Below are 22,656 nucleotides of genomic sequence, written 5' to 3' on the forward strand. Positions count from 1 at the left end.
AGTCTGTGGGATCTAATAGGTCTTTGGGAGGTGACTGGCAGGAGGCGGTCTCTCAGGTAACCAGGTCCGATACCATGTAGGGCTTTAAAAGTAATGACTAGCACCTTGAAGCGTGTCTGGAGACCAATGGGAAGCCAGTGCAACTCGCGGAAGATAGGTGTAACGTGGGTGTACCGAGGTGCACCACAATCGCTTGCGCGACTGCATTCTGAACTAGCTGAAGTCTTCGAGCACTCTTCAAGGGCAGCCCCATGTAAAGTGTGTTACAGTAATCCAGTCCCATTTTCCAATGACCCATTTTCTGCCCATTTTTCAAAAAAAATGCCAAAAAAAATCCCATTTTTAAAAAAAACCCAGAGATGTTTTTGCCTTCCCCCAGCCCTGCTGAAGCCTGCAGAGTGCTCCTGGGGGCCAGGGAGAACAAAAACCTTTTTTCTTACTTACCTCTTTGAAATCTTGGTGCGTCTTATACACCAATGCATCTTATAGTCCGAAAAATATGGTAATTTTGAATTTGCAAGTAAATCAAGGAGATGATTGTCATACTAGTTGCAAAAAGAAAAAGAAAAGAAATGGTATTAAATGTACAAGAAGGGAACACCATAATAGTAGATAATCTGAATATGTGAAAAATATTTCATCAGTATTATACTACTTTATACAGATGCACAGAAGCTGCTTCAGAAAAAAATGGATGAATACTTGCACAAATAGAATTTACTAAAGACTACAGACGGACAAATTTTGAATGGAACTATAATAATAAGAGAGCTGTGCTCAGCTATCCTCTGGGGATGTGGACAAGGCTATGCGAGCTGTGAGTGCCTCCACCTGCATACTGGACCCGTGTCCCTCCTGGCTGGTTGCCAACAGCAGTGAGGTGACACGAGGCTGGATCCAGGCGGTTGTTACCGCCTCTCTTCGGGAGGGGTACTTTCCCACCACGCTCAAGACAGCGGTGGTAAGACCCCTCCTGAAGAAACCGTCCTTGGATCCAGCTGTTCTTAATAACTATCGTCCAGTCTCCAACCTCCCCTTTGTAGGGAAGGTTGTTGAGAAGGTGGTGGCTCTCCAGCTTCAGCGTACCTTGGAGGAAGCTAACTATCTTGACCCCTTCCAGTCTGGCTTCAGACCCGGTTACAGCACAGAAACCGCTTTGGTCGCATTGACCGATGATCTCTGGAGAGCTAGGGATGGAGGCCATGCTTCCATCCTAGTTCTCCTGGACCTCTCAGCGGCTTTCGATACCATCGACCATGGTATCCTTCTGCGACGACTGCGGGAGATAGGGGTGGGCGGCACTGTTTTGCAGTGGTTCTCCTCCTATCTCTCGGAGAGGTCGCAGTCGGTGTTGGTGGGGGGGCAGAGATCGTCCCTGAGGCCCCTAACTTATGGGGTGCCGCAGGGGTCGGTCCTATCCCCCCTACTATTTAACATTTACATGAAACCGCTGGGCGAGATCATCCGAAGGCACGGGATAAAATACCACCAATATGCGGACGATACACAGTTGTATCTGTCTGCCCCGTGCCAACTCAATGAAGCGGTGGACGTGATGAACCGGGGTCTAGAAGCCGTTAAAGACTGGATGAGAGCAAACAAGCTGATACTCAACCCAGACAAGACCGAGTGGCTGTTGTGTTTCCCTCCCAAAAATTTGACCAACATACCATCACTCAGGCTGGGGGGACAAAACTTACACCCCTCAGAAAGGGCCCGCAACTTGGGAGTCCTCCTGGACCCACAGCTGACTTTTGACCACCATCTCTCAGCTGTGACCAGGGGGGCATTTGCCCAGGTTCGCCTGGTGCGCCAGTTGCAGCCCTACCTGAATCGGGAGGCCCTCACAACAGTCACTCGAGCCCTTGTGATCTCCAGGCTGGAATACTGTAATGTGCTCTACATGGGGCTGCCCTTGAAGAGCATCCGGAGACTTCAGCTAGTCCAGAATGCGGCCACGCGAGTGATTGTGGGCGCACCACGGTTCGCCCACATAACACCGATCCTCTGTGAGCTGCACTGGCTACCTGTCGATCTCCGGGTGCACTTCAAGGTTCTACTCACCACCTATAAAGCGCTCCATGGTAGTGGATCTGGCTATTTGAGAGACCGCCTTCTGCCAATTACCTCCCTGCGTCCCATCAGATCGCATAGAGTTGGCCTCCTCCGTATTCCATCCGCCAGTCAGTGCCGACTGGCGACTACTCGGAGGAGAGCCTTCTCTGTTGCGGCTCCGACACTATGGAACAATCTCCCCGTGGAGATTCGTACCCTCACCACCGTCCAGGCCTTCCGCACAGCCCTCAAGAACTGGCTAGCCCGTCAGGCCTGGGGATGAGTTTACTTTTGCCCCTCCCGAATGTTGAGTGAATGTTGAGTTTTACTATTTAATTTACTTTTGTGCACACTTCTTTTTGTATTGTCCTACACTCCCTTTCCTTTTTTGATTGTAAGCCGCCCTGAGTCCCCTCAGGGAAAAGGGCGGCCTATAAATGTCTAATAAAACAAAAAACAAAACAAAAGACTAAAATTGAAAATTGAAAAGGTATGTAGCGTAGATGGATTGCTGGGTCTTATTATAAATGTTTTGAAGATGAGTTTTAAAAACCTTTACAACAAATGATGAATATTGTTTTGCAGAATAGATTCATGATAATATAAAATTAATGCTAAAGAAGGACAAGATTTTATTTTAACAAGAAACTATCAAACCACATCATTATTGAATAATGATTATAAACTGTTTACTGTGATTTGGGCTGAAAGATTTAAAATAATTTTACAGAATTTACTCATGAAGATCAGTGTGGATTTTTGCCTAAACTACAACAGTGAGATAATATTAGAAATATTTGAATTCTTAGAACATAATGAAAAACAAGCTGCATTGATATTTTTATAAATTAAGGACATTTGTCAAAGATTGGATATTAATTTTAGAAGATCCACTAGAGGGAGTTAGCATTACTGGAAAATTAAAGGACTTTAGTATATTAGCAGGTTTTAAGATTAATAATCAGATGACACAGTTTTTAACTAAAAATACAAAACTAGAAGTTAAAACTGATAGAAAAAACAAATTTTAAGATTGGGAAAAAGTAAAATATGTTGATATTATTATGATAAATATGAATTGTAGATTATTTCAAAATAATTAGAATAGAACAGAAGAACAGAACAGAATAACAGAATGGGAAGGGACCTTGGAGGTCTTCTAATCTAACTCCCTGCTCATGTAGGAAACCCTATACCATTTCAGACAAATGGTTGTCCAAACTCTTATTAAAAACTTCCATTGTTGGAGAATTCAAAATGTCTGGAGACAAGTTGTTCCACTGGTTATATTAAGACATGGAGTGAAATTAAAAAAATACATGTTAAGATAAGAGAAATTAAAATTGTCTCTGTTGGGGAGATTTTCTGGGATAAAAATAAATGTTTTGTCAAGAATGGTGCTTTGTTTCAGACAATACTTGTTTTGGCAACACATTTACCATGGCAAAAAAGTGTATCTAAATTTCAGTGACGTGCGGTGAGATTTATGGCTGGTGAGGCAAGCAGGCAAAAGCCGCTCTATGGCAGACATGGCGGCAGGGCTTTAAAGTCCCAGCGCAGTGTCCGCTAGAGCGGGATGCGTCCACCATAGAGTTTGAGTTTGAGTTTTATTTAGCTTATATGCCGCCCTACTCCCGGAAGACTCAGGGCGGCTAACAATAAAAAGGGAAGGGGGGTACAAAAATAAAAACAACAATTAAAAATTCAGCAACAGTCATAACATAGGATGGGGCTGGATAATTCAACAGCCCCAGGCCTGCCAGAACAGCCAGGTCTTAGCTGCTTTGCGGAAGGCCGGAAGGGTAGTAAGGGTCCGGATCTCAATGGGGAGATCGTTCCATAGGGCCGGAGCAGCTACAGAGAAGGCCCTCCCCCAGGGGGGTCGCCAGCCGACATTGGCCAGCAGATGGAATCCGGAGGAGGCCTAGTCTGTGGGATCTAATAGGTCTTTGGGAGGTGACTGGCAGGAGGCAGTTTCTCAGATAACCAGGTCCGATACCATGTAGGACATGTCCCGCTGTATGGCGGACACTGCGGCAGGGCTTTAAAGTCCTGGCACCATGTCCACCATAGAGGAACAACCTCCTTAGACTAACGACTTTAAAAGCAGACTTTAAAACGACTTTAAAACCAGACTTTAAAAGCAGAGAGGACCTATGGAAAGCTTCAAAGAATCAGTGCTGGATGGAACCAAAGCCGCCCTGCCGCCCCGGCACTAGAGGCAAAAGCTGCCCTGCCGCTATGTCCAAATTAAAGTCCTGGCCTGCTACTATGTCCAAAAACCCTGCTGGTCGCTATGTCCCACATAAAAAATAAAGTGCCAGCCTGCGCGCCAGCAAAGGCGGGTAAAACACACACACACACACAAATTACTTACAATAATACAAATTACAATTACTTATAAATTACATTAATTTTGAATTCCTCCCTCCAACCCACATACCTTTTCCAGCCGTGTCAGAGGATTTCAGCTCTGCTCTTGTTTGCCATGATGAAAATGTAAAAAATGTAAAAAGAAAAAGGCAAGAGCTGCTGAGGCCAGGCTGGGTTAGCTGCTGCCAGAGCCTCCAATGGATGACTCTGCTTAACTGTTTAAAAAAAGCCTCTAAAAAAAGTGCCCTCTACAGGAGGAGGCGAGGGAACCATGTGCCTCATCTACATAAGGAATTTTTCAGCTTTTAACCCTTGCTTAACTCTGCTCAAGTGTTCATAAAGATAGACTAAATGAGGCACATGGTTCTCCCACCTTCTCCTGCAGAGGGCACTTTTTTAGAGCCTTTTTTAAACAGTTAAGCACTAAGCAGAGTCATCCACTGTGACTCTGGCAGCAACTACTTCAGCCTTTTTCCTTTTCTTTTCTTTTTCTTTTCATGATGACAGGGGCGAGGCCCTGCCTCCCCTGACTGCACGTCACTGCTAAATTTATATGACCGGGGGTACATTCTCTTATACCAGTGGTGGGTTGCAGGTGGTACACCCCAGTACGGGCGTACCGGAGCCTGCCAGGAGCACCAGGTATCGTTCTGGTACGGTGTTCCAGAGGGCCGGCCCGCCCAAGCTCCTTACTTGTCCTTTAAGCTTTTGGCGCTTACGTACACGTGCATAGCACGTATGGCACCTGCGCAACACTCCGCTGAACAGCTGGAGCATCGCAGAGGCTTGCAGAAGCATTGTAGGCCTGCGCGCGCTACACGCGTCCATGTGGGTGACACTGGGGCCATTCCAACCATACCGGTTGGAACAGAATCTGGAACCTACTATCTTATACTCTCTTTCTTTGATAGATGTGTGTTCCTCTTAATTATCTTTTAATTGTGAACCGCCCAGAGTCGCTGTGGAATCAAACAGCCTCAAAATTGAAATATTAAATTAAATGACAGAAAGAATTCTAGGTGACTATTTAGTGAACATTTCCCTCTAGGTTTTTAATGTCAGTTAATTAGAGGTAAAGTTAAAGTCACAAAGGTTGACTTTTCATGGATCATAATAGGTTGCCCTGTTATTTGGAAAAGTCCACACCAGTTCTGAGAGAACTGAAAAATATAAAATGCCAGGGCAAGCATCATGAAATGTGGATGAAGAAAAGGTGCATAATATATTGTGTTATGTGGCCGTGCATGATGCTCCTTTTCTGACAGCTGTGCAGCAGCCATTTGTTTGAATCAAATGAGTTGAACAACAGTACTTTGCTGAATACTACTAGTATTCAACAGTACTTTGGGCAAATAGCAACATATGTTTATATTTCTTTTTCTGTTTCTAAGCAAAATGTTCATATACTTATGGTGTGAATAAGATTTTAGTTTAAAAAATCCAACAACAAAATACAATCAGTCTAGTAAACATAAATTAATCTGTCAAAATGGAATATTCATCATGAAATATTTAAGTACTTTGAAGACAACTCTGTTAAGTGCAGGATTATAAAGTAGAACAAGTATTTGCTTGGTTTTTCAGAAATCTCTAATGCTCTTTAGGAGATAAATTCTAGATCCTTGGATTAAAGGAATATATATTAATTTATTAATTGGTTTATTCAAGTTGGGAGTACCAATATCTAGCATTCTTGATAAATCCTAAATATAATAAAAGCTAAGGTTAGTCATTAAAACAGGCACCTAAAATAGCAAAACAAGAAATACTCCAAAAGGCTTTTGTGATATTTCTTTGTTAAATGTATATCCTAGTTTTGTTCAGGAACTCAGGGCAGTATCCATAGCAGAGGTGGTATTCAGCAGGTTCTGACCAGTTCTGGAGAACCGGTAGCAGAAATTTTGAGTAGTTCGGAGAACTGGTAAATATTACCTCTGACAGGCCCTGCCCCCATCTATTATCAGCCTCCCGAATCCCAGCTGATCAGGAGGAAATGGGGATTTTGCAGTAACCTTCCCCTGTCACGCCCACCAAGCCATGCCCACAAAGCCACGTCCACAGAAACAGTAGTAAAAAAATTTGAATCCCACCACTGGTCCATAGTGCTTCCTCTTACCATTTGTCCTCACAACAATGCTATATGGTGAGACCAGCTGAAAGAGAAAGCAACTGACCCACAGTCACCAGTGAATTTCCATGATTGAGTTGGACTAGATCCTGGTTACCCCAGTGCTACTTGACTTCCTTAACCATTATGCAGTGTTAAGCTACATGGGGGCATAGAATTATAGCACATGTTAAAGGGATTGAAAGAATAATGAGGACTCTGGATGATACTAAAAAGGAGGTCTATGACAATTTGCCACAGCCAACTTGCCACAGGAAAATTCACTGGACAAGAGTTAGCTAATATTGAAGAAATAGTGGAATAGAATCATTAACGAATGGATGCCAAAAGAGGGACAAAATGAAATGTGACTGACAAAAAATAAAATAATTTTAAAACCATAAATATACAATTTAAATAATTAAATTGAATTTTTAAATAGTCCCACAGCAAGTTTTTGCATGGTGAGTTGGCCATGTCAAGTTTTTCTGTGGTAAATTAGCTGTGGTGAGTTGGCCACGGCAAATTGGCTGTGGCAAATTAAATTAAAAAAGGTGAGTTGGCTGTGGCTAGTTATTCTGACCAAAAAGGGCCCAGAAAGTGCGCCAGTTATACTTGTTAGCTTACAGTTTGTCTTGGCGTCTCAGGTGAAAGCTGCAATCTAATAAGTGTATTTCTTTCTCCTGTGTCTTTCAATAGAAGATAGAAGCTGGTCAGAGCTATCAAGTGTTTTGAGCTGCCACCACATTATGCTCTCTGGGGTATTATAAAGAGGGCTGCTCATAAATACCATATTTTTCGGAGTATAAGACGCACCGGAATATAAGACACACCAAGATTTTGAAGAGGCAAATTTTAAAAAAAAGTTTTTGCACTCTGCAGACCTCCCAAAAATGGCCCATTTTTTTAAAAAAAGGGCATGAATAGCCTTTAGGAGACTTGTAGAGTGCCCCTGGGGGCTGGGGGGGGGGCAAAAGTGAGCAAAAAATTGGCCCATTTTTCACTCATTTCTGCCCCCTCTCCTGCCCCTAGGAGCATTCTGAAAGCCTTCTAAAGGCAATGCACGGATATTTTGGTGAAGATGGTGGGGTTTCGGGAGGCAAAAAATGCTGTATTCAGTGTATAAGACCCCTCCCAGATTTTCACCCTCTTTTTTGAGGGAAAAAGATGTGTCTTATATTCTGACAAATATAGTAAGTTTCAAACATTACAGTTACAGAGGAACAATAATGTTTGGTAAAAGTAAGCACAGGGTTTTCTTCATGAAAATGTGTTTAGTTCCATCCCTACATCTCTCATTACAAAAAGTATTTGCAGTTTGTATTTAAAAAGTAATCACAAAAAGGATCAGATGTGGTATTCAGCAGGTTCTGACCAGTTCTGGAGAACCGGTAGTGGAAATTTTGAGTAGTTCAGAGAACTGATAAATACCTTTTATAAATAGCTTACCTTTTAAACTTTTTCTTTCACTTAAAAACCTACCTTTTTCTATATGTATTTGGAAGATGTATGACTTTGCTATTATTGGGTATTTGAGTCTATTTTCCCTCCCCCTGCTTCTTTATGTGATCTTGCTTATAATTATTTGTTTTTAACAGTTTACAAGGCAGCAAGTAGAAGACAAGGAGGAAAATAAGCTCCAGCAATTAAAGAGTCTTGGTCTATTTTTGTGGCCAGATATATTGCTGAAAAAAAGTCAGAAAATGAACCAAAAGCACTCTTCAGTTCCTAATACATCAAGCATACAGGGGAAAAGTTCTTGTTAGTTTGCATGTGTGTATTTATTTCCTCTTTTTGCAATTTATCTTCTCTTTCTTGTCGGTTAAAATATTGTATTTTGTTGTTAATCACAGTATGACATTGTTCCATTTAATTACATGCCCATGGCTATTGAAGTGTGTAATTAGGATTTTTAACAATTCATTCTGAATCCTTGAGCCTGCTGTGAGCAAAAACAAAACCATAAATGAAGTGATTGTGCTATAAAGATTATGACCAAGCTTGATAATGAGGATTCTTTACCTCTTTATGAAAAAGCTTGTTGGCTAGATTGGAATTGAAAAAAAATATCCTGAAGACAGCAATGGCAAGCTTCCATACATATGCCAGGAAAACTGCTTGGCTGTTTCCTTAATAGTCACCAGGAGCTGCATTCTGTTAAAGACAATCTTTACTTGTTTTGTGTACATTGCATGCAATCAAAAATATTTGTTGAAACCCTTTGTTGAGAATAATGGAGGCCTTTGTGGATTCTAAAGAAGGAATTAATGAAGACCAGTGGTGGGTTCCAGATCCCGTTGCAACTGGTACGGTTGCAGCAGGTCCCAGCGTCCTTCACATGAGCGCGCGCACAGCGCGCACATACTCGCGCAACACACACATGCATCTTACCATCCAGCGATGCCTCCACAAGCCGCTGCGATGCTCCAGCTGCTCAGCGGAGCATCACATAGGCGCTGTATGCACCATGCACATGCATGGAAACGCCAAAGAGTTTAAAGGACAGGTAAGGAGCGCAGGTGTGCCCTCCAGAGCACCATACCAGAACGGTATCCGGTGCTCCAGGCAGGCTCCGGTATGCCCATACCAGGGTGTACTGCCTACAACCCACCACTGATGAAGACACATAACTGTTGATTTCACAATTCTGTGAGAGAGATTTCTCTTTTCTTTGAAGGGAAAAATGGAACCAATATTTTCACATATCCTATAGAAATCCAGATGGCTATGCTGTGCAGGACATTCATTCATTCATTCATTCATTCATTCATTCATTCATTCATGCATGCATGCATGCATGCATGCATTCATTCATTCATTCATTCATTCATTCATTCATTCATTCATTCAGTTATTAACTGCCAACTCCAGGAAGGTTTTATAGTAGTTAACTGTTTGCTAAGGAGCTCTTGGTAGTGTGTGGTTTTTTTACTCTCACTTTAGCAGAATCTCTACAAATTAGAAAGTCTACTCTTCATGCTCTAAACCCTGGACATTTCGTAAAAGATTTCTCTCTGCCTTTCTCTCCGATTTTGAGGTAACACATGACTTCATATTTCATGATGTTGATCTCATTTGAAAGTTCCTCTGGCTACCACATCACAGCTCAGTACTATTGTGAACGCTTTTAAGTGAAATCTTCTATCTTTTCTATCTTTGAATAGAGCCTCATTTAATTTGGAAAATTACAATAGGTGCAGTAAGCAAGGAATTAGTTTAAAAATTAAGGCTACTAGGTATTTAAGGGGTTTAAGAGTTTGTGAAAATAATATCTTTAAAAATACCATAGATATTCAGTAGAAGTATTATTCCAAGGTTGTTCCAAATGTAAATATTTGAATTTATTGCAGCCTAAAATTTAATTCTTAGCAGAAATTATCAAGCTTTTTAGGTAATGGACAGCAGTGCATTATTTTGCCTCATATGGGTTTATGCTGGTGTTTGAGCATAATAAAAGTTTGAAATGATGTAATAGGTACTAATTTAAAAAGTGAAAAAAATTAAGCCACTGTAATCTCAGAGGATCTCATGCAACACAAAAATCTTGTGATTATTGGCCACTTTCTGGTCAACAATTACAAGATTTTCAGCCATTTTATTTTAGTGTTCATGGCTGACACCTAGTGGTGTCATCTGTGCTTAAAGCCTTGTTTTTTGCGTGTCCCAAATCATAAAAACACCCTCTGCGTTTATTTTATAATAACTCTAAAGTATTGTTATGTAGTACAGATACTGGCAGAAGGTAGGAGATTGTTAACAGAAACAAAAGGTCTCAACCACTTCTGGTTAACCAATTAAAACAATTAAGCTTTTCAAATCTTTCTCTGGAAAAAATAAAATGTTGATAGAGCAGTTATAAAGATGTAACCATAGGAAAAAATCTTTACTTACATTAATTTGTTGCTATTTATTATAATGGATTAGATAATTCACATTTTATAGGAAATGTAAGCATAATTGAAACAGTTTCATATAGTTAAATTGTGATTAGCAGCTCTGTAACGCACACCTACTGCTTTCCAATTAAGTAGAATATAGCAATAGCAGTAGACTTATATACCGCTTCATAGGCCTTCAGGCCTCTCTAAGCGGTTTACAGAGAGTCAGCATATTGCCCCCAACAATCTGGGTCCTCATTTTACCCACCTCGGAAGGATGGAAGGCTGAGTCAACCCTGAGCCGGTGAGATTTGAACCGCTGACCTGCTGATCTAGCAGTAGCCTGCAGTGCTGCATTTAACCACTGCGCCACCTTGGCTCATAAGGGAGCCAAGGGATTTTACTTTGGGGAAGAAATAAGAGATAATGGAGCAGTTTTATTAATTCCAGATGCTATCATTTTTGGATTTAACTGATGCTGCATGCTAAAGCCTACTAAATCACTGCCTACTAAAGAGAATTTTATTTATTTCAGTTTTATAGTTTATTTTTAAATCTGTGTGAGTGTTTTGCTTGTCATTACCTTTTCTAACTTTGATAAAGGAAAGGGCAGACTGACTTCTTAGATTTGGGTCTTACCTGGGAAAGAGATTGGATTATTGGAGTGTGGTCTTGCATAGTACAGCAGAACCTCTGGTCACCAACATAATTATTTCCATAACTTTGGTCACAACCTGATTTGGTCATGACCCAAATCTAATTTTGGAAATTTGGCGCTTACTCCCCAAAAATGGTGCAGGAGGATAAATCAGCTGTGGGGGTGTGGGGGAGAGGAATTGTGAATTTTTTGGTTGGAACTCGATTTGGTCGTGGTCAGAAGCATTCATGACCAGAGGTTCTACTGTATCTGGAAGCTTCTGGAAATAGATGCAGAATGCAGTGGCAAAGGCAGTTATGTGTTCCACCAGAACAGCACATATCACACACCACCTACAAGAGCTGCATTGGCTGCCAATTTGCTTCTGGTCCAATTCAAAGTACTGATTTTTACCTTTAAAGCCTTTCATGTCATGGGACAAGGATCTGATGGATAGTATCTCTCTGATTACATCAACCATCTTGAGAAACATTCTACGCCCCCTCCCCAAGAAGTCAGATTAATTCCATCCCTGTTAATGTTTGGGAAGCCCCCCCAAGACCTGATTATGTCTCCAAATTTGGGAGTCCCAGGAAACTGGTGACATTTTATGATGGCTCACCTAATATGAATAACACATGGTTGCTATATATCTCCCCATTTGTATACTTTAAATGTTTAATTATATTTTAATTTTTAATAATGATTCCCCTTTTTAAAATGAAAGTTTTTATTATTGTGTTTATATTGTTTTATTTAATTGTTGTATGCTGTCTCAAATAACTTAATGATAAGATAGATGACTATATGGGTCCCATTTCAAAAGTAGTTTAGATAATTTTACTTCAATTTTTTTTCTTTTGTGGAAAACAGGAACAGATTTTTCACCCAAGATAATAAAGAAATAGCTTGGTGGAAAAGTCTTAGCAATTATTCAGTAAGTAAAAAAATACATAGGATTACTTTCAAAGATGCAAATAAAAGCTCTTAGAATTACTGATAAGCCTTACTGAAAAAAAGAAAGGCAAAAATATTTTTTTTCATTCCTCAGTAGTTAAATTGTTTATCTGCAGTCTCCCTCCCCTCAAAAAAATCTGCAGATGGAGACCCTCATTTGAGAACCAAGTCCCCAGTTACTGGAATGTAATCCAAGAAAAACAAATGCTACAAAGGCTACTAGCAGGAGGATGTCTTTCAAGCTTGGTTTTTTTGTGACCATTTTGGCTCCTGGAGAAAAGGGGTCCCCCAAAACATATGTATCAGCTGGATACACCCTTTGTACTAAAGTTCAGTCTGTTTAGCCAGATGTCTTCCCAACAGGGACAAAGAAAAAACAGATCTTGCATTATAATAAGCCAGGAAACTGAAAAGTGTGTCTAGTGAAAGAAGGCTCATTGTATCCCATCTGATATTTATTAAGGGTTGTTTAAGTCAGCAGGGAGAAATGTGCAGTATCCGGAAATGACCCGGACACTCTGGTATGTTCAACTGGTGACAAAGGATTGGAAGCAGCCCATCATTAAAGCTGGGTGCTCAGATTACATAAGGAAGGACCCAAACCAAACCAATGTGAACAGATAAAGCTCCAATTAAGCTTAAACTTAATTTTGCATAATTTAGACTTCAAGAGTACAGAATAGTCTTACTAACATTTGACCTACTAATGAATACTGGGAAATTCACTGTACAGCTTTTCCTCCTAACAAAAGCAGACAGGGACTAAAGCCCTCCCCATTTTCACTTACATTCCATTCATTTTATTTACTTTTGCAGAGATGATTCAGGACTGACATATTTCACTTTAATAGGAGAAAAAAAAAGTAATAACAAAAATGAGACAATATATGACCATAAGAAGGACAAATAAATTGCAACAGGGCACAAGGTGTCCTTTTTACAGTTACAAGTGTCCTTCTTACAGTTGTCTCATTTTTTTTGTTACTTTTGTTTGCTCCTAATTTGGCCAAATTAGCATATTTTCAATTCTAAAGTCCAATACTAATGTTTTTGGTTGGTTAATTCTGTATTTCTTTTAACTGTTAGATAAGTAGTTAACCTATAGTTTGAATGTTTTAAGTAGAACATAAACTTTTCTGAAAAGCTCAGTTCTAGGTAAAACCCATGCATGTTTCTTATTTCTAGTTGATTGAATCAAAACTCTTATTCATAAGATTAAAAAGTGTGTCTGTGGCATTTATTCATGTGGGAACCTGAATATTTTAAAAACAGTGTAAAGGATAGTAATTTACCATACCTTTTTTAGGTGAAGAAATAACTGTTGGTATGCAAATTAATATGTGACTATCTATCATTCAGGAATCTTAGTATGAACTCACACATCGTCTATTCTTGAGGGAGATGGGTAGTTTAGAAACATAAAATATAAATAAAATTTTGTATACGCAGTATATACATGGAACATTATGTATGAATAACTATCTCTAACTATTCTAGATAGATAGACTGATTGAGTAATTGGCTGACTTTACATTGAATATAATGCATGACTGTCTCTTATCAAACCAATAAATTGATTATGGGTTATCGGTAAACCACATTTAATTTTAGCCTTATGCAGACTTGCAAATAAATCTTTGTATTAACTAATTACAAAATAATTAAATAAAAACAGGAATCTAAATTCTTAATTTTATTTTATAGGTATTCAAGAAGGAACACAATGCACCAAGTGTAAAAGTAACTGGGCACTGAAATTTTCTATCATACTTTTATATATATTATGTGCCTTGCTAGCAATAACAGTAGCCGTCTTGGGATACAAAGGTAAGTTCCGTATCTATAACAGTAGCTGTGTACTGAGTCCAAGAAAAATTGACCACAAAAAAGTAATTGTTTAATTAAATCAGTGTGATTTCAGAATATATCTCAGATAAAAGTAAATTGTAATCATTATTTTCCATGCTAGCCTATCAGTTAATTCATCTTCCTAAATAATTACTTAAATAGGATAAGATTACCAATTTCAGATTATTAAATTATAAAAATGTAAGCAACTCTTAATGTTTAGGAAAAACAAGGATAGTTGCTCTTTGCCATCAATCTATTTCATACATCAGTTTTTCATAATGTTATTGTATTTAGAAAACAGGTGTATAACAGAAGCTCAGTATTTCAGTTAAATTTCACTTACTACTTCAAACATAGCTTATTCATTGATTTCAGTTTAAGGACTGGATGGATACACACATACAACATGGATAATATTTAAACATCAATAGGGTTGGAAAATCTTAATGTGTCAGTACTCTGCATATATTGCCTACTGTTGAAATGCAGGTAAACATCATGTTACCTTTCTTTATTATAGATCCCGTTTTTAAAAATATATAGAAAAGCAAGGTTTGCATTCTGGCCAAAATACCAATACTGGAAGGTACTCTCCATATTGCAGTTAGTCCTCAATTTAACAATTATTCAGCTGCTTGAAATGACACTGAATAAAGTTATTTGTGACAGGTCCTGGTATGTATGACTGTTGCAGCATATCTACATTCATGTGATGTGTGTGTGTGTGTGTGTGATCACCATCTGCCAGCTTCTAACAAGCAAAATCAATGCAGAACTAGCTGGGTTCATTTAACAAGCCCCTGATTCTCTGAACAACTGCAATGATTCACTTAGCAATCATGGCAATAAAGGTCATGAAATCAGGTGCAACTCACTTAACAACCATCTTGCTTAGCAATGGAAACTCTAGTTTCAATTTGTGATCTTAAGTCAAGGACTACCTGTATTAGCTAGGGATGCTGCATATGATATGCATACAATTAAGGCTGATAATCCTTTTCTATCTTAGTAAAAAATCATTATGTAAAATCCTGAAGTGACTAAAGCCACAATTGATGGTTTAAAAAGAAAAATAAATATATTGCATAATGTGAGTCTAATAGAAAGGAAAATGATGTAGTGGATCTGACTGAAGGAGGTTTGAGCTTATAAAGTCATTATAATTACATAGAAAGGCTGAGTGCCAAAGAATTGAGGTCTTTGAACTATGGTGCTGGAGAAGACTCCTGCGAGTCCCTTGCACTGCAAGGCGATCAAACCCGTCAGTCCTAAAGGAGATCAGCCGTGACTGCTCGTTAGAAGGCCAGATCCTGAAGATGGAACTCAAATACTTTGACCACCTAATGAGAAGGACAGACTCACTAGAGAAGAGCCTAATGCTGGGAAAGATTGAGGGCAAAAGAAGAAGGGGACGGCAGAAAATAAGGTGGCTAGCTGGAGTCACCAAAGCAGTAGGTGTGAGACTCTAGAGGATGGTAGAGGACAGGAAGGCCTGGAGGAATGTTGTCCGTGGGGTCACGATGGGTCGGAAATGACTTCACAACTAACAACAACATAATTACATGAATAAATGAAAGAACTAAAATAAATGTCATAAATATGAAATGTCATTATGAAAATTGTTATGGGGAAGTAAGAATTATATATTGATCATAGTTACATGTTAATGCCCCAGTAAATGATAAAAAAAACAATGATCTTAAAAAAGAGAGATTATTTCTGGAAAAAGTATATAATGTTAGAAATGAATATGATTCAGGAAAAAAATATTCCATTGGTTGACGTGAATTGGGACAAGATAAGTGAGTTCAGAATGTGTGATAAATACAGATGATGCACTGAATATGAAAGAGAAGGATATGAAAGAAGGGTGTTGAGTAACACAATGAAAGACTTGCAGAAAGAAGGGTGTTGAATAACACAATGAAAGACTTGCAGAGTTAATATATGTAGAAACAATGAATGGATCAAAGGGAAAGGAAAGACAAAAGAAGTATGAAGTTAGTAAAGTTTTGAGAAAGTGGGAGGCAAGAAGTTTAAAGAACAAAAAAGGCAGTGTAGGAAACAGAAAGGTATAGAGAATGTGTTGGTGTTAAGATATTTTTCCCAATGTTTCGTTTTGTTTTTCTTATTTTATGCCTTTAGTTTTCTTTGGCTTATTATTCCTTACCCCTTTTCTTCATTTTGCAATAATTAACAAGATCTTCATTTTCTATTCATTTTGTACCCACGCCATGACCGGCTCCAGTGTCATGTTGCCTTGCCAGAAAGTAATTCTTCTTAATCCTTCTTAATTGAATGTTTTATCCATAAAATTGATAAGACATTCAATACAGTGGCCCAATAATTATGTAAATTATTCTTGTGCAAAATTATTTTAATTGTTGTAGTTTATCTGAAGCCTTTATGAGCTATGGTTAGTGGCGCAATGGACTTTATTTAATATTAAATGCCATTAGAATCTGGCATAAAGTACTTGCTAAAGTGTGAAAAGGCATTTTAACTTTCAAAAGCACTATTTCAGTATGATACTGTGTGCTCTGAAATTTCTTAGCCTATTTTGTAAAAAAAAAATTGCTCTTTCTCCAGTAGTTACTTTCTGTTTTATATCTGGCTTCTACCCTGGATTGACTTTTGATTGTAAATTTGTTATTTTGTTTATATGGGTAAAGCTTGACTTACGACCGTAACTGAGCCCAGCAATTATGGTCATAATTTGTGATGGTCATAAAATACATGACTGACCTAAGGTTACCTTTTTTTTGGCAAGGTCATTAAAACAAACATGGCAATCATAAAATGAATGTGGCCATCATAAATCAAACATGATGGTCATAAAGTGAGTGCCATGATCGATAAGCAAATATATTATATGTTATGGGGAGTTTGCAGGTAAATGCCGGTTTCCATCAAAAGCATTGTTAATGGCAGCCACATTACTGTGGGGTATGCTGCAAACATCATAATTGCAGCCTACTTTCCGAGCACCCAAAATGTGGTCACGAGACTATGAGAGATGGTACCGGCCACCAGAATTTCTAAACCAGGTCATAAGTACATTTTGGGTGGGTGGTGTGGAGTCCAACATAACTTAGAACAGTCATTAAAAGACCAGTAGTAAATCAAAAACTAGAATATTTGCCAAATTCTGTCTTATTAAATAAAAATGAAAAGCACTATATTCAACAAAGTTTTAAGTGTGCCTAACAGATAGCTGTACAGTCATCTCATTGTGACCTTTTTTTTGCTTTTTTCTATCACTTCTTCATCCAACTGCAGTTGTCTATGTTTTTTTTAAATTCAACCACGTTGCATTGTGTACTTTCATGATTCTAAAAATTGCCTGTGACTTAACTCAAATATAAAATTCAATATTTCTAACAATTGCTACCAGGTACCCTGTGAGCACCTGTGCCCACTGTTCCCTCTAAGGTACGCGGCCGCGTGGCCACACACATGGCAAGTAAACATTGTGCAGCAGTTTCCCACTGCCACGCAGTATCGTTTGCTAGACACGGACTGCAGTCTCTGTACTCTGCAGAATGGCCGTGGAATCGTGAATGAAACCCCCTCCGGCTAAACAGGAGTCTTGACAACATTTTTTTTAAAAGTTTGGGCGGAATTGGTGCGATTTATTATGCAGCTGCACCTGGGTGGCACTTCCTGATTCTCTGCGCTTCGGATCTTTCAACAAAGCCTTTCCCCACTCTGCGCTGGGGGACTTGCTTGTGTGCAAGCCGGCGCCCCAAACAGAGCTGGGTCCAGTCATCATGCCTTTTCTTCCCTTTTTATGCCCTGTCTCGGACGTGCGGGCGCGCATGCTGTGGACTCGCCCACTTAGACGTCGAGGTTGCTGCGTGCTTAGCTGTGGCCGTTATCTCCTCTTGTTTTTTCCCCTTCCTCTTACATGCCCCCTTGGTGCAGCGGGCTAACGCCGGTGAAAGGAGTGGGGTGGACTACATGGCACAACTGGTAAATTATAAACCACAGATTTTAATCCTATTTAATTTTTAATGGTATCAAATTTAGCTATAAAGTGGCTTTACCTACTTTTTTTTCCTGGGCCTGCTAAATTCTAGTCCCTGGTGATACAATGAGTTAAATGCATTCTGGCCTGGATTTCCTATTGTGCAATTTGTGTCATGGACTTAATCATTTTAAATTCCATAAAATGCCAGTACAAATTCTTTCTGCCAAGAGATCAGAAAAAACAATGCTCGAATCTTCTGATATTTAAATGATTTATAATGTTGTTTAGATATATAATTTGGATTACATTTGAAAGCTATGCATTGATTAAATACTACGGAATACAATCCTGTGGCAGTTCTTCTTTCTTTTTTGGTTTTAGAAAAGGATAATTTCTTTTTTAGCCAGGCTTTTTGAATTAAATTAACACCAGTTTTTAAGTAGATTTCAATTTTTAAAAAATCTGTTAGCTGCTTTGAATACCTTGAAGATGAAAAGATGGGGTACAAAACTTAAATAATAAAAAAAATTGTACATTCATTTTGAAAAATAAATGCAATACTTGATTAATTTCATATCTTTATTTAAAATAGTTTTGGCATGGCATATGATTTTATTGACTCAGTTGGAAATGATGTGGATGTTGTATCTGATTCTGAGGTATATATATTCTTAAGTAACATAACATATAGCATATAGTCCAAACTTGCTAGACTATTTAATTGATCTTACTACTTTAAAGGGGGAGAGTTTCATGATAAATTATTTTATTACATTTATGTTGCATTTATATATTATATTTATTACAATTATATTCCAAATTATATATTTGTATTGTTATTTTAGTGTTTATTGTCAATTTTGATAGATATTATATTGATATATCAATACTGATTTTAATCATACTAAATAACAATTACTGCTATTATTTATCAGCATTAAATATTTACAGTTTTTAATATTGAGTTAGTCATATTTTAGAATAATAGGATTATCTTTTAATAGGATAATTGGCAAAATCTAATTCAAATGTGATGGGTTGCATTCCAAAGGAATGTGAGAGGACAGGTTGCCTGCAAAATGCCAGGACCCAGGCTGTTGGTGCCATGTCTCTCTCTAGCCAGTCTAACAATATAAAAGCTGAGCAGAGAGCCTTTTTTTCCCAGTGTGAGCGGAAAAGTATAGTGTTTGAGTGGCACATTTTCATGCCTGGTATTTATCAGGCTGAAACCTCGCTCGCAATCGGCGCTTGACGCTTGGAATGTTGCGCAAATGTCCAGCAGACATGACAGCAATTCAAACTGTTGCTCTCTTAGGTGCTCAGGCATGAAACTGTGCAGCTCAAACACTATACTTTTCCGCTCACACTGAAAAAAAATTAGAGGGAACATTGCCTGTGCCCTCCTCTGTGAGGAGGTACCCTGTGTGCACCTTCCTCTGTGAGCCAGAGGGAAGGCTCCAAGCCCCAGTGTGTCCATTGTGGATGGTGTAAGGCAGCAGCATGCTTTGAACTGATATGAAAAGTCAAGCAAACCTGATAATTCTCATACTTTGCAACTATTTAAAAGGGGGGGGAAGCCCTACCACAGTTTCATAGTGAATGTGACATTAAAACAATTAAGATTAGCTATAGAGTCTCAAAAAGTACAGAATCCACTGGACAAAACAATTTTCAACAGGCTTTTCATGTGCAACATGTAGTTTTATTATAATACCAGCACATGTCATTAGATTTCCCTTCATCAGAATAACTGCAAATTTCAATTGATGTATTTATGAATATTATTATATTGTTTTTATTTCGATTCTATGTTTCTGTCTGGAAGGCATCAAGGAATTTAGCTTTTTTTGTTTTGATTTAATGAACAACTAAAAAACAATAAAGTCACAGTACAGGTACAGGTAGTCCTTGACTTCATTTAGTGACTGTTCAAAGTCACTAAACCACAGCACTGAAAAAAGTGACTTATGACCATTTTTCGCACTTACGACCATTGCAGCATCTCCATGGTCATGTGATCAAAATTCAGATGCTTGTCAACTGACTGCAGTTTCTGACGATTGCGATGTCCTGGGATTATGTGATCCCTTTTGCGACCTTCTGACAAGCCAAGTCAGTGGGGAAGCCAGATTTGCTTAACAACCATGTTACTGATTTAACAACTGCAGTGATTTGCTTAGCGACTGTGATGAGAAATGCCATAAAGTAGGGCAAAATTCATTTAATAACTTTCTCACTTAACAATAGAAATGTTGGGCTCATTTGTGATCATAAGTCAAGGACTATCTGCATTGCCTTCAACCAGAATAGGCTTTTCCTATACATTAAGTATTCATGGTTTTTCTATCAGTTCCATTTTTAAGAGATTCAATGAAAGTTCATAAGAGACAGGTGCCCCTGTCTGTAAAGTGGTATGAGTAAACCTATAATGTCCTCCTAGATCAAATTTTCTGGATTTCCTTTTTGTGTATCTCACTAAAATTATGAATAACCATGTATTTCTACAGGCTTTAATGTGTATCCCTTGTTTTATTGTTAGTTTTAATCTAACATAATTGCCTTTTGCTATTGCTTGATTTCTGTTTTTTTGTTTCTTTTAAACATTTTTATGGACCAGGTTATATGGTTTTATTTTGTTGCATGCTACTTTGCTAGCATCATTTAAAAAACAGCACATAATAAATGTATATTGTTATTGCTAATATTGTTATTAGCATTAACAATCTCATTATAGTTATTTTTATATGCCAGTAGAAAGGTTATTATGGTTTCTTTAGGCATACATTAACATATAATTGGGAATGGAGAGCCTGAATTTTCATTCCATAGATTGTTGGATTGCATCTATCAATCTTGATCACTGCTAAGAATTTTTTTTTTGTTCTAGTTGTAGAAAAAATGGACAATGTTTCTGGTGACATGGAAGATTCACGCCAACGATGCAGTGAGAAGCTTTCAGAAGTTAAAAGTGATTTAAAGAAACTGGGTAATTAATATGAATGAACTGGTTAAGTAAATGGTGAAATTATTATACCTTTGTCATAGAAGTCATCAACATACTAAAATTGGAACCAGTAGTAATTTTTTTACAGTAGCTGGTAATAGATTGTTTAAAAGATTAGTTTAATTTGTTAAACTAATTTCAAATTCTGAATCCTACACTTTATACAGTGTCATACTGAATTAATCCACATTCGAATTATGCATTTACTCACTATGAAACCAACTAAAGTATGTGTTAAGACTATTAAAGCTAAGATGAATCTCTTGGGTAATTGGGATATTAGCATACACAGTTTTTACCCTTCTGGAAACATACAATAGGACAGATTTTTTCTTGTCTAAAATCATGGTAAGCTTCTGAGAGTGAAAACAGATGATACTGATCTAGGTTTACTGATGGTCTCTCAATAAAAGGGGATTCGTGTGCTCTTTGTATGCCTTTAATTTTCTGTGTTTCAGTGACCCTTCCATCAGCCTTGTAAATAGAAATTAGTTTGTATTAATTTAGAATTGCCCAATGAAAACTGATGTTCATTAGCAATTCCTCAAATAAGTTTCTTTATGTATTGGCTTATCCTCCTGTTTGTATGATGAAGTAAACTCTGTTAAACTGTTCTTCTGATAAGTAACAAATGTGAATATTTATCACTTTCCTGCTTCTTTCAGATTATCAAGCTGAAGAGAAAGCTATGACCACAAACACAGAGCTTTCAAGTTTCAAAGATGATATTGTAGCCCTCCGCCAGCAATTTTATGAGATTTCAGAGAAAACCACAAAGAACAAAGATACACTGGAAAAGTTACAAGAATCTGGTAGCATGTTAAATGATAGGCAAGGTCAAATGAATGGTGTTTTGGACAGCAACTCTTTCATGATCAAAAATATCAACAAAACTCTTCAAGCTTACAATGGCTACATCAGTGATCTCCAACAAGACACAAATAACATTCAAACAAACTTGCAAAGCCAAATGCACTCACATAATGTTGTCATACTGAATTTAAATAATCTTAACCAGACACAGGTTCAGCAAAGAAATCTTATCAGTGCTTTGCAGAGATCGGTGGATGACACAAGTCAGGCTATTCAAAGAATCAAAAATGACTTTCAAAACCTTCAGCAGGTTGCCCTCCAAGCACGGAAAGATACTGATTGGCTTAAAGAGAAGGTGCAGATTTTACAAGTATTAGCAGCTAACAATTCAGTTATGACCAAAGCTAATAATGATACACTTGAGGATGTGAGCAGTCAGTTAAACTCATTCAGTGGACAGATGGAGAATATCACTACTATTGCTCAAGCCAATGAACAAAGTTTGAAGGATCTCCAAGAACACTATAAAGAATATGAAAACAGAACATCTGCCAAATTTAACCAGCAAGAAGACCAATTCCATAGCTTTGAGACAGATATTGTCAACATTATTAGTAATATTAGCTACACTGCCCATCACTTACGGACACTAACCAGCAATCTCAATGATGCCAGGACAACGTGCACAGATACTCTTAGTAAGCATATGGATGAGCTGACTTCTATGAACAACACATTAACTAATATTCGTTTTGATGCTACTACTTTAAGGATGCAGCAGGATGTGATGCGGACACGGTTAGATATTGAAGTAGCAAATTTATCAGTAATAATGGAAGAAATGAAGCTGGTGGATTCTAAACATGGCCAGCTGATTAAAAATTTCACAATACTGCAAGGTAAGAAATGTATTGGATGACTTTTCCAAAATAGATATTGGTATTGATTTTCAAATTGTCTAAGATACCTGAGATTACCAGCTCCATGTGGCTTTCAGAAGCAGTGTAGGAA

General features: G+C 38.2%; 1 protein-coding gene across 1 annotated transcript in view; it reads left to right on the forward strand.

Moving 5' to 3' along the window:
- COLEC12 (collectin subfamily member 12) overlaps positions 1-22,656 on the forward strand; it is a 110,230-nt gene that overhangs the window by 70,219 nt on the left and 17,355 nt on the right. Inside the window, exons 3-5 of the mRNA XM_032223399.1 lie at positions 13,712-13,834; positions 20,716-20,814; positions 21,498-22,544. Coding sequence (XP_032079290.1) covers positions 13,712-13,834; positions 20,716-20,814; positions 21,498-22,544 — 1,269 coding nt within the window. The remainder of the gene's footprint in view (positions 1-13,711; positions 13,835-20,715; positions 20,815-21,497; positions 22,545-22,656) is intronic.

The sequence above is a fragment of the Thamnophis elegans genome, chromosome 8 (genome assembly GCF_009769535.1).
Source record: "Thamnophis elegans isolate rThaEle1 chromosome 8, rThaEle1.pri, whole genome shotgun sequence".
In the NCBI taxonomy this organism is placed as follows: Eukaryota; Metazoa; Chordata; class Lepidosauria; order Squamata; family Colubridae; genus Thamnophis; species Thamnophis elegans.